The 12,682-nt window shown below is 34.2% G+C and overlaps 4 protein-coding genes across 4 annotated transcripts; all 4 read left to right on the top strand.

The window, feature by feature from the left end:
• The first annotated feature begins 49 nt into the window (after window positions 1–49).
• LOC9316510 (pentatricopeptide repeat-containing protein At2g22410, mitochondrial) lies at window positions 50–2,320 on the top strand. The gene has a single exon (XM_021027595.1). The coding sequence runs from the start codon at window positions 62–64 to the stop codon at window positions 2,144–2,146; it is 2,085 nt and encodes a 694-aa protein (XP_020883254.1). The 5' UTR covers window positions 50–61; the 3' UTR covers window positions 2,147–2,320.
• A 3,067-nt stretch (window positions 2,321–5,387) lies between these two features.
• On the top strand, window positions 5,388–6,907 carry LOC9314682 (peroxidase 17). Its single transcript, XM_021028873.1, has 3 exons — window positions 5,388–5,883; window positions 5,973–6,164; window positions 6,238–6,907. The coding sequence occupies exons 1-3, from the start codon at window positions 5,680–5,682 to the stop codon at window positions 6,829–6,831; spliced, it is 990 nt and encodes a 329-aa protein (XP_020884532.1). The 5' UTR covers window positions 5,388–5,679; the 3' UTR covers window positions 6,832–6,907.
• An 867-nt stretch (window positions 6,908–7,774) lies between these two features.
• On the top strand, window positions 7,775–8,440 carry LOC9314683 (probable signal peptidase complex subunit 1). The gene is made up of 2 exons (XM_021028874.1): window positions 7,775–7,901; window positions 7,992–8,440. Exon 2 carries the CDS (start codon window positions 7,994–7,996, stop codon window positions 8,270–8,272), a length of 279 nt encoding a protein of 92 aa, XP_020884533.1. The 5' UTR covers window positions 7,775–7,901; window positions 7,992–7,993; the 3' UTR covers window positions 8,273–8,440.
• Window positions 8,441–8,613: 173 nt separating this feature from the next.
• On the top strand, window positions 8,614–10,749 carry LOC110229030. The gene is given in 3 exon segments (XM_021027761.1): window positions 8,614–8,666; window positions 10,443–10,571; window positions 10,573–10,749. Coding segments are annotated over 3 exon segments (294 nt in total). The 3' UTR covers window positions 10,685–10,749.
• The last annotated feature ends 1,933 nt before the right edge of the window (window positions 10,750–12,682 follow it).

The following is a 12,682-nucleotide window of genomic DNA, read 5'->3' on the forward strand; positions in this document are numbered from 1 at the left end:
TAATGGGCTCTAGGGTTTTGGTTAATGGGCCCTAAAGCCCATAATAACCTCAAATGACAATATGGGTTCTTCTTCTACCGGCGAATTCGCCGACGATAATCAACGGCCGATGAGTAAGACCAAGCTTCTTCTTTTTCCTCCTCTTATACCAAAACTGAATCGTTCGCTCTACTCCTATTCTCAGCGTCGTACTCGATCACTTCCTCATCACAGAGACAAACCCATAAACTGGAACACCACTCACAGTTTCGTTCTCCAAAATCCTCTTCTTTCATTGCTCGAAAAATGCAAACTTTTGTTCCATTTGAAGCAAATTCAAGCTCAGATGGTAATCACTGGCTTGGTTCTAGACCCATTTGCTTCAAGCCGGTTAATTGCTTTCTGCGCATTATCGGAATCTCGGTATCTCAATTACTGTGTGAAGATTCTTAAAGGTATTGAGAACCCTAATGCGTTCTCTTGGAATGTGACGATCAGAGGTTTCTCTGAGAGCGAGAATCCTAAAGATGCGGTTTTGGCCTATAAGCAGATGCTGAGACGTGGTTGTTGTGAGTCCAGACCGGATCATTTCACTTACCCGGTTTTGTTCAAGGTTTGTGCTGATCTTAGGTTGAATAGTTTAGGTCACATGATTCTTGGGCATGTTTTTAAGCTGAGATTGGAATTGGTTAGTCATGTGCATAATGCGTCTATTCATATGTTTGCTTCTTGTGGTGAAATGGAAAATGCGAGGAAGGTGTTCGATGAAAGTCCTGTGAGGGATTTGGTTTCTTGGAATTGTTTGATTAATGGGTATAAGAAGATTGGGGAGGGAGAGAAGGCGATAGAGGTATATAAGGTGATGGAATCTGAAGGAGTTAAGCCGGATGATGTGACGATGATTGGGTTGGTTTCTTCGTGTGCAATGTTGGGTGATTTGAATCGTGGGAAAGAGTTTTATGAATACGTAAAAGCAAATGGACTGAGAATGACAATTCCTCTTGCTAATGCTTTGATGGATATGTTTTCAAAATGCGGAGATATTCACGAGGCGCGAAGAATATTTGATAACTTGGAAAAGAGAACAATTGTGTCGTGGACTACGATGATTTCAGGATATGCTAGATGTGGTTTGCTTGATGTTTCAAGGAAGCTTTTTGATGATATGGAAGAAAAGGATGTTGTGATGTGGAATGCCATGATCGGTGGATCAGTCCAAGCCAAGCGTTCTCAAGACGCTTTGGCATTGTTCCAGGAGATGCAAACAAGTAACACAGATCCTGATGAAATCACCATGATACATTGCCTATCTGCGTGTTCTCAGCTTGGTGCTCTTGATGTTGGCATTTGGATTCATCGTTACATCGAGAAACACAGTCTTAGTCTCAATGTTGCGCTAGGAACTTCATTGGTCGACATGTACGCCAAATGTGGTAACATCTCAGAAGCTCTCTGTGTTTTTCACGGAATTCAAACAAGAAACTCGCTTACATACACAGCCATAATCGGAGGTTTAGCCCTTCACGGAGATGCATCTACTGCTATATCATACTTTAACGAAATGATTGATGCAGGGATAGCCCCAGACGAAATCACTTTCATAGGGTTATTATCAGCTTGTTGCCATGGTGGAATGATCCAAACCGGCCGTGATTATTTCTCTCAGATGAAGTCTAGATTTAACCTAAATCCTCAATTGAAACATTACTCTATAATGGTTGATCTTCTAGGGAGAGCCGGGCTATTGGAAGAAGCGGACAAGCTCATGGAAAGTATGCCAATGGAGGCAGATGCTGCGGTTTGGGGAGCTTTATTATTCGGTTGCAGGATGCACGGAAATGTTAAGTTGGGAGAGAAAGCGGCTAAGAAGCTTCTCGAACTTGATCCCAGTGATAGCGGGATCTATGTGTTGTTGGATGGCATGTATGGAGAGGCTAATATGTGGGAAGATGCAAAGAGAGCGAGGAGGATGATGAACGAGAGAGGTGTAGAGAAGATTCCTGGTTGTAGTTCCATTGAGGTTAACGGAATTGTCTCTGAATTCATCGTTAGAGATAAATCAAGACCGGAATCTGAGAAAATCTATGATTGCTTACATTGTCTTGGAACACATATGGGGAGATCGTTGAGTGTACTATATTCGGAAATGAGGTTACTTAGAAGTTAGAAACAATGGGATTGAATGAAAAAATGCTGAATTTTATTTAGGCATCTTTGGTCTAATATAGAATGGGTTTGAGAGAAAAAAAAAAGAGAAAGAAAGACTCAAATGACATAGCTCTTGTGTATTAATAATATTAATTGACCAGTTTAATAAAAATATAAATTTTATTTTGTAAAATTTTACCTTTTGTGGTTTTTGTTGTTAGCTTACTTTTATTTATTAATATTATACATACTTAGACTTGACACTGAAAAAAATAGTTCCCAAACTGACCAGCTGAAACAAACAATAGAGGATTTTGGCTATTTGAGACTTTGAATTTTTACTTCTTTTATTCTCTCTTTAAAAAAATTCTTGACTAATTTTTTGTACCATTTAATTATTAATACATTATATATAAGAAAAACCAAGGTAAAAGATTTTCTGCCTTGGAAACAATGATGAAAGTGAAGGAAGATGTTGAGGATTGGTTTGCAGCTCAAGTGGTGGAAGGTGAAAGGAAGGTCTTAGCGGATCAAGAGGCCCTCTCGGCTGCGTCTCTGGTGCCCCTATCCCCTGCAGCTCGATGGGTTCCTCCACCCCTAGAGTGGGTTAAGTGTAATGTTGGGTTGCCTTGGTCTAGAAGAAATAGTTTGGCAGGAGTGGCGTGGGTTTTAAGGAGTGATTTGCGCAATATTTTGCTGCATAGTAGACGAGCTTTCACTAATATCAACTCATTGGTGGAGGCTCATTTCCTCAGCATTGTCTGGGCTGTTGAAAATATGGTTAGCCATAGAATTAACAGAGTTATTTTTGGTGTGGAATCTGCAGTTTTGGTAGGTGTGATGACCATACCACAAGTTTGGCCTTCCTTCAAGTATCAGTCTTCAGAGATAATGGAGGTATTAAAGGTGGTTGCAGATTGGAGAGTGTGTATGGAATCGGTGGCTTCGAATAGAGGTGCTAATCTCATTTCTCAAAGTGTGACTAAGGAGTGCCGGCTTCAATAAGTTTTCCTTCTTGGCTCTTTGATGTCTTTAGGGATGAGAGACTTCTAACCTCTGTGGGCTGAATGCCTTTCTGATTTTGACTCCTTGATCTTTTGGGAGTTATATTCTTTTGTTTGTTGTCCTACTGTATTTTTATTTCATGATTGACCTTTAGATATGTGCTTCTTGCCCTTTGCCCCATTTTTTGGAATGACTTTCCTCAAGTTAGTTGTAAATTCTCAATCTTTGATATAATTCCAGTTGACAACAAAAAAAATATTAAAAAAAAACCATATTTAATGAATTAAAATGTGGGTCAGTATTTATTGAGATCCTCTCTTCTATTGGTTTGGTGAACCTCAAATACAATGACCTCCATGTGCGTTCCATTTCCTGATTTCGATATCTATAGGTTTCTTTAGGAAACTAGATACCTTCGGTGTCCTATATATATTCCCTTCGTTTCAAAATATAAGACGTTTTAGTTAAAAGTACGCCGATTATGAAGATCTACTTTTTAAAAGTTCAGCCAATCATAAAAGAGACTGCATAATAAAAATAATCATAAAATATTAATAATATATAATTTGCATAGAAACTTGAAAACGACTTATATTGTGAAACAAAAAATTTTATCCAAAACACCTTATATTTTAAAACTGAGAGAGTATATAATTATGACTGTTTCTTCTCCGAAGTGTAATAAATTTTGCATATTATAAAAAAATTGAAAAATTGACAACTAAAGATGGGGACAACATAATCTCTTAAAAACGGCAACGTATCAGTACCTTTTAGAGTTTCAGAACGCAAGGTCATGATGATGACGACTTTCTTAGTGTCAGTCACTTTTAGAGTTTCAGATAATTTCTTGTTTGGTTGCAAAAAAATATGAACCAATGGCTCAAAATTGTTGCCTCCCTTTGTCACAACAGTTCTCTTATCTCAAGACACCCACTCACTATTATATTTTTTTTACTAAAGTTTCACTCTTTTAATAAAACACAAAATTATCGTGTCAAAAACTTGTTTTTTTCTCGTTGATATTTGTTTTATTTTATATTTTCTACATTTTTTATTTTGTATTACAGATTGACGATATAAAAAAAAACAAAGTTATACTCCTACTAGTTAACTTTTTTAAAATTATATTGACCTTAGTAGATGTTGCCTTCATCATGTTAGGTGTGTTTCAAACACCTCTAACCACAATTATTTCACTATTTTACAGAGTTACATATGGAGTACTTATTTGGTTTATTGTGATAATATTATCAACAATTTGTTCAGAAAATTAAAATTATAAAAAGGTAAATTATTTTAATTTTTAGCTTTATCATTAAATTATCAGCCGTAGCGTAACTATAGCATTGATCATCACAACCACACTGATCACACTAAACAATAAAAGATGCATGTTTTCTTTTTGTAAATATATATAGTTTGAATTATTTGGCCAACCCAACGCAAATGTGAAGATAAGGTTTTGAATGCTTTTTACAAAGTCAAAAAGTGTCTTGACTCTACGTTAGGTTTAACATCAAGGAGTTGAATCATTCATTCAATTTCTTCATGACCTTTAAAAGTCTATCAATACATGTGTGTTACATCATTCACTCAATTTCTTCATGACCTTTAAAAGCCTATCAATACATGTGTGTTACACTATTTGATTATAAACATTGACCAGGATTAATGTTTGATTCTAGATCATTCGCATTTCATAAATACTTCTATTTTCCCCATTATTGTCATCAAAAGTATTAACTATAGCATTATTGTCTTGAAAACGTTACATAAACATAATTGTTGTACAAATATTTAACTAGTTGTTGAATACAATAACAAAAATCTAACTATCCATAATATAAAAAAATAATTACTAGTACTAGTTTTCATCGAAACATAAATGATGTTTTAACAATTTCAACGCATTTAAAAAGTTACAAAAAGAAAATTGGCTCTTGAATTTCGGTTTTTTGTACATTATTTAATTTTCATTAGGATCAAACTAAATATTTTCATGTTAATATTTATACATTTTAAGTCATCACTTATTTTAAGTAAGAAAATAGATAAGACGATATTTATTTCCAAACGGAAAGAGTACTTATTAATTCAAAAACATATTTGCAAATACGGATTTATGAATTTTATTAAACAATTACCTGCAAAAGTTTCACACCTCTATAATTATCAAGTAATCCTTTTATCTTCTTTTTATTTGCCAGCTAATATACACCTAAAAAATTACCAAATATTACTTCAAACTCATTATTAAATAGTTTCACAAGCCCATATTTTTACCAAATACTACATTTAATCCCCCATTGGGACCAATTCTATAATTAGGAAATTTATTTATTTTCATTTATTAAATCAATAAATAAAAAAGATAGAAATTGGAAAGCCCACCACCACACTTGCACAAATTCCATCTATAAACAACACAAAGCCTTTAGTATCATTCTCGAAAACCACCAAAAACCTCTTTATTAACCAACAAACAAAGTCTCTTCTTCTTCTTCAATCACTGAAACACAACACCAAAAAAGAAAAGAAAAAAGTATGTCTCTTCTTCCCCATCTCATCCTCTACCTAACACTCTTCACGGTGGCTGTTACCGGAGAAACTCTCCGGCCAAGATTCTACAGAGAAACATGCCCTGAAGCTGAATCCATAGTAAGAAAAGAAATGAAGAAAGCTATGATCAAAGAAGCAAGAAGCGTCGCTTCCGTCATGCGTTTCCAATTTCACGACTGTTTCGTCAATGTAATCACAATTGAATCTTTCTCTCTGTTCTTGATTTTTTTTTACTCTGTTTTTTTTTCTCTGAATTTTCTTTGAATCATCAAATTCAGGGATGTGACGCATCTCTGTTGCTTGACGACACACCAAACATGCTTGGTGAGAAACTATCACTTTCCAACATCGATTCTTTAAGATCTTTCGAAGTCGTTGACGACATTAAAGAAGCTTTAGAGAAAGCTTGTCCTGCTACTGTTTCTTGTGCCGATATTGTTATCATGGCCGCTCGTGACGCCGTTGCTCTTGTAAGTCAATTTCAATTTTTTCCCGGTTTAATGATTGATTTCCGGTTTTGTAATTTTGGTTTTTGGAAACCAGACAGGAGGACCAGATTGGGAAGTGAAGCTAGGAAGGAGAGATAGTTTAACAGCGAGTCAAAAAGATTCCGATGATATAATGCCAAGTCCAAGAGCCAACGCAACTTTCTTGATTGATCTCTTCGAAAGATTCAATCTTTCTGTGAAAGACATGGTGGCTTTATCAGGGTCACACTCAATTGGTCAAGGTCGGTGTTTTTCAATCATGTTCAGGCTTTATAACCAATCCGGTTCTGGTAAACCGGATCCAGCTCTCGAACCGAGTTACCGTAAGAAGCTTGACAAGCTTTGTCCTTTGGGTGGAGACGAGAATGTGACTGGAGATCTAGATGCAACACCTCAGGTTTTTGATAATCAGTACTTTAAAGACTTGGTTTCAGGGAGAGGGTTTCTTAACTCTGATCAGACTTTGTACACGAATCGAGTGACGAGAGAGTATGTGAAGATGTTTAGTGAGGATCAAGGTGAGTTCTTTAGGGCTTTTGAAGAAGGGATGGTGAAGTTGGGTGATTTGCAATCTGGAAGACCTGGTGAGATTAGGTTTAATTGTAGGGTTGTTAATAGAAGGCCTATTGATGTATTGCTTGTATCTTGAAGAATTAGTAGCGAGAAAAGAGAGAAATATTAATTATGACTTCTAATAGTTGCAAATCTTCTACCACTTGCCGATTTTTGCTTCTCCAAAGTTGATTTTGATTATTGAATAATGGGCACAGCTAAAGCTGCAATATGGTCACACCAGTCTATAAAATTGGAAACATTGTCAAGTTGTTGAACAAACATATGGACAAGAACCAACATTGTAATTCTGAGATACACATAAAAAAAGAAGCTTAAATGTAGATATGAATAGAACTTTCCTCTAAACAATCAAAATGTTTCAATAGCCTCTGCATACCTTGCAAAAACTCTTCTTGCCTGCAGCTATGAATACAAGTTTCAATTACATCAACTCATCGAAAAATAGGGTGTCGAAAAGGTAGCTAATTTCAATAGCATTTGTATGATGTTATTCTATTATGCGGAAGCACTAACCGGAATACATACCTTGGCCGGTTTAGTGACGAATTTGTCACGGAATCGACTGAGAATTGATGCAGAGATCGGGGTTGAGATCAAGAACGGAAATCAACCACAAACCACCGTTCAAGTGCCCTTCCGGTTGATCTCTCAAAGCTTTCTCTTTAGAATTATCTTTGTGTCAATAGGCACAAAGTTATGTTTTATGTCTCTCTACAATCATCATTTTATATGCAAAGGAAGAGAAGCCACATAAAGACACCAATTGAGAAATAACTTCCTCAAAACTAAACCGGTTCGGTATGCTGCCAAACCATGGGCGCAAACCGACCATAAACCAACATACCAGTACTACAAAGAACACAAATACTCAATTTACTACCATTCCCCAAGATATGAACCTATACAACAATTATGGATGACTAAAATTCAAAGATGTCATTGCCTAACTTAGTGAAACAGCTGAGAAAGATATAGTTAAATTAAAGCCCAATTAAAACCGCCGGTGAGATCTGACCGTCTAATTATTCCGGTTTACTTTTAAACCGATTTCGTGGTCATAAAAGTTAGGAGGACTCTTTTCCTTCTTCTCCATTGTTGAAAATCAGGTTTTTGAAGATTCAGTGAGAGATCAGATCGCTAAAGGTTTGTTGAATTAGGGTTCTCAGATTCTCTCTATCTCTTTCGTTTAATTTTGGATTCGAATCGCTAAAAGGTTTCGATTTTGTTGTGTAGAAATGGATTGGCAAGGACAGAAACTGGTGGAGCAGCTGATGCAGATCTTACTTGTGATCTCCGGCGTCGTTGCGGTGGTTGTTGGCTACACAACGGAATCATTCAGGACGATGATGCTAATCTACGCCGGTGGTGTTGTTCTCACGACTTTGGTCACTGTACCTAATTGGCCTTTCTACAATCTTCATCCTCTCAAATGGTTAGATCCGAGTGAGGCCGAGAAGTATCCTAAACCAGAAGTTGTTGCTGTTGCTTCGAAGAAGAAATTCTCTAAGAAATAGGTCTGAATCTCTATCTCTATCCTATATATCGGAATTGTTTCTTGTGAGAGATATATGGATCGGAATCTTTAATTATGAATTGAATTTTCTGGGTTTGATTCTTATTATCTCTGTTCTTTGCCAAAGGAATTTGCTTTTTGAATCTGTGGTACATTATGTCTTGTTCGTGTAATCTGGCAATTAAACTTAGTTATGTAGATGTTCAGCAGAGAGTTTTGAATCACCAAAGTCTCGATTTTTATGAAGATGGTGCATAAATATGACACATGCTGGTCTTTGATGCTTTGTTCCTACTGGTTTTCTTGAGTCTTAAGTGTTTTCTAAGTAGATATAGATAGCCTATGGACAGCGGATTTCACGAGTTTGGATTCCGGGAGATTCGGGAATCGGATGGGTAAGCACGGCTGGTTTTAAGGTAGTGAGCACAAACTATCAGGATAGATATTTTGTCAATGCTTATAATGAACGATGTGGTGGGTAAATTGCTTTGTTGGAAACTAAGACTCGCTTGAGAATCAACTATCTCAAGAAGTGCTGCTATCAGACGTCACCTCTGCCCAAACCATATCCAACAGTCGGAGAAGGAAGGTACGAGTGTGATTTCTGCTGAATCATAAACTTCCTGGAAGTAGGATAAAGATTGTGAAAGAACTGAGTCAATGGTAACTGGTAAGTCATAGTCTTCTAAAAGCAAAACAATAGTTGAATCAGGTGTGTTGATATCAGTTAACGCGTCCGGGAGCGGAATCCGAGTTGATAGGCCCAGCATATGGCTGAATGCTTGTAAGTGAGCTGTTAAGGAAAAAGGGAAAATGACTTAGATCAGCAATAGAAAGAAGCAGAGCATGTAAAGTCTTATGTCACCAAAAGGATGAAACAGAGAGTGAGAGCTTTCCGGAAGCAGCGATAGCCAGAATCTACATGGTATCGCAACAAAATACATCATGTGGATAAATAATAGTGGAAAATACAGTGATTGTAAGAAACTAGTCAACTCTATAGACAAAAATACAAGTTATGACAAACTTACCAATGATCAAGATAAGAGGTTTCCGTGTGAATTGCGTTTAAAGGTTTTGAACCTGAAAAGGATATTACTAGTAACAAAGTACGACAAGAAAGTTTGGGAAACATATACAAAACATTGGAAGTCTTTCCTGTTTGATTCTTCATTGGACATTGGAAGTCTTTTCTGTTTGATTTGTCTTTTCTATTTGGATCTTATTTGAGCTTAGCAGCCTATTAATAAAAATGAAAGGGCCTGTTCAAAGCCCATCAAGTCATTGTTTTTACTTATTTAACTTCATCCACGCGTATTCGATAAAACAATCAACACATTTCTTTGTTTTCTAAAGGTTTTTGTCACAAGAAGTTTTTCACAAGACTGGATTTATTTAGGAAAATTGTTAAAAATACTCTTTTAGGTGTTTCCCTTTTCAAAAATGTCTCTTTTAGATGTCCATTTTCAAAAATGCCCCTTTTTAAATCTGAAATTTTTATAAAGTTTTATTAGGTTTATAAGGTACTTATTGTAACTACTACTTGAAGACTCGATCCAAGTATTTATAAGGTTTTATAAGGTGTTTTTAAAAGTTTTACAAGTTATTTTAAAGGATTTTTAAGATTTTTCAAAGGTTTTACAAGATATTTTAAAGATTTTTAAAGGTATTTAAAATGCATTTATAAGGTATTTATAAAGTATTTATAAGTTTGTGTATGTTTTAATAATATTACATACATATTTGGGTAAATCTTATATTTTTAAGAGCATTTTTATAAAGTTTTTAAAAAAAGATATTTTTGAAAAGTGACATTGAAAAAGTGGCATTTTTGCAAAAGCCCCTATTTATTTACTGGATACAATATAATACTGTATATACTTCTACAAATTTATTTGCATAGAAAAAAATATATATTAGAAGACACGTTTACTAGAATCTAGATCCGTGTTTAACGTAGATTTTCTATTGTGCTCTTCTAAATAATAGTATTAGAAGACTCACTAAGTCACTATGCTGCATTCACTGAGACATCGACCATCGAAGCATTTTTGGGGATTGGCGAATATATTTATATGCTTATCCTAACTTCGATTAAAATGATAAGTTGGGAATTTTTTTTGTAACACTTTGCATATTTGATAATTTTTCCCACATTTTTTTCCATTAAACAAAAGTTTTAAATTCTACTATTTAAATCAAAATAAATTGAGGTGGAAAAGTCAAAATAATCAACGGCTAGAAAAGAGAGATCTTGGCGTGGCGTGTGGGAAGTGGGAACTGTGGATGGAGACAGCAAGTAAGTAGCATTCTCAAGCACGAGACATCGCCGCTCACAGACAAATCCTCACCGGAGCGAGAGCGACTCTTCTTCTTTCATCTTTTTTTTTTTAATAAACATATTCGTTGTTAAAAAAGATAGTCAATGGAGTGCATTTATCGTTTGTAATAAGATATTTATAATAAAATCCCTAAAAACGTTATACACTATAAACTAATTAAAAAAAATTTAACCGAAAAAAACTTTCAAATAACTAATTACGTCTAACTCTAAGTCTCTAACCCAAGTTTTTTTTTTTATCACATTCTATCTTGTTGTGTAATTTATTATTAAGACATCTTTATATTTTAATCTCAGTATTTAATCTGTAATGGATTTACAAAACAAAACCAAAAAAAAACGAAAAACCTGTTATTAAATCCCAAAATGTGTTAACATTGATGATTATATATAAAAAATTGATAAAAACAAAATTTATTAAACATTGTATTAATGTACCTCGATTTTTTCTACTTGGATTAAGTCTACATATAAAGTAACTCCTTGTGTGCATATGTGAAGACACACGCATATGATAAAGTTTTCTTTTTTTGTTAGCCAGCAATAAAGTTTTCTTTTTGGCCAAAAATGTTTTTTTATTAAAAGGCCGAATTTTTTGACTTTGAATATCTGCAACAAAAAAAAAGATAGGTCCCATTAATTGCTGACTCGTTCTATTCCCTCTGGACCACTTGCAAAAACCGACACGTGTCATATCATTCGAGACAAACATTATACTTAGCTGATCTTTTAAGCCGATACGAGCCGTATAAGCTGTCTCCTTCAATGGGTCTTACTAATTGTATTTAATTTTCTATTACTTAAATTTTGTGATTAATCATTTTTTTGTATTTAACTTAATTTGGGTTGTATTTTAAATAACAAAAAACAAAAATTACAGTTTTTAACGAAAATTGACTGTAAATTAACTAATTTAGAGAAAATTTGCAATATGTCTAAATTTCCTAAATTAGAAAATTTTCAGAGCTAGAGCCTTGAAAGAGACCATTCTTAACGATCACATCTCAAATTAAATTATGATAAATTAATGTGAGTTCAAAGCTGTATCTCTTTATCTTTGAATAAAATATACAATCATCTTTGAAATTTAGGACCCTATGCTTTTTAATATTATATGATAATTAGTTGATATATTGAAATGGAAATGTTTCACCATCAATGCCATTGGTATAGTATTTCTTAGTGAGATTTTGATTTTCTAAAAGGGCCCTCGAAAACACGGGTGTCTAAAAATATTTGGAAAATAAAACAAAAGTTATTCTGCAAATAAGTACACTAAAGTGTCACTTTTTTTTATTTAACTAGAATATAGCATAGTGGGAAATTAGTAATTAAGTGAATATTATCCATGTTGTAATGAAGGTCTTTTTACTAATTCTATAAATGAACATATTTGTTGGTAAAAAGCTTTCGCCAAGTTTATTGGAATAAAACACATGAGCTAAAACTCAAGTGATCAAGTACTTCACACATACTATATTCATATATAATAAAATGAAGTGATAACCCCAAAACTGAAACGAATTTACGTCTTTAACACTAAATCTAATATCATTATAAGTCTGGCTTGAGTTCAAACATAACAAGCTCGAGCTTCCGGCATCAGTTTGAATATAGTGTTTGCAATGAAAACCTCGTTAGATTGATGGTAAAATCCTTAACCCCTGATATTGAGGTATAAGTTTCGAACTTTTCAACTTTCAAGCATCATTTTCTTACTCAAATTTTTTTTTTGCTGTGCAGCCTCCAAATATTTAATACCGGCTCTGATCAAATAAACCAAATCCTGTTTTCAAAATCAAACCAAGAGATTGCTGATTTATTTAAGATGTAAAAAGTTATGCATAACACAATATATTACTATGTAACATGTCAAATAACTATATAGTATTTATCAAAAAAACTATATTGTATTTTAGGGCATTTTTGAATATATCTCGTTAGATATATATATATAAGGGGTTACATACTTTTTTTTTTTTTTGGGAATGAAATAAGGGGTTACATACTTAATATCAAGACAAACCATGATTTTTATTTACATACTTACATTATCATGTATATTTTTTT

This window comes from Arabidopsis lyrata (assembly GCF_000004255.2).
Source record: "Arabidopsis lyrata subsp. lyrata unplaced genomic scaffold ARALYscaffold_4, whole genome shotgun sequence".
NCBI lineage: Eukaryota > Viridiplantae > Streptophyta > Magnoliopsida > Brassicales > Brassicaceae > Arabidopsis > Arabidopsis lyrata.

What these genes read in the sequence shown, in the direction of transcription:
- LOC9316510 (XM_021027595.1), top strand. Translation starts at nt 62, where the DNA reads ATGGGTTCTTCTTCTACCGGCGAATTCGCCGACGATAATCAACGGCCG.
- LOC9314682 (XM_021028873.1), top strand. Translation starts at nt 5,680, where the DNA reads ATGTCTCTTCTTCCCCATCTCATCCTCTACCTAACACTCTTCACGGTG. An exon ending in TTCACGACTGTTTCGTCAAT is followed by an intron (nt 5,884 to 5,972) that starts GTAATCACAATT and finishes CATCAAATTCAG; the next exon opens with GGATGTGACGCATCTCTGTT. An exon ending in CTCGTGACGCCGTTGCTCTT is followed by an intron (nt 6,165 to 6,237) that starts GTAAGTCAATTT and finishes TTTGGAAACCAG; the next exon opens with ACAGGAGGACCAGATTGGGA.
- LOC9314683 (XM_021028874.1), top strand. Translation starts at nt 7,994, where the DNA reads ATGGATTGGCAAGGACAGAAACTGGTGGAGCAGCTGATGCAGATCTTA.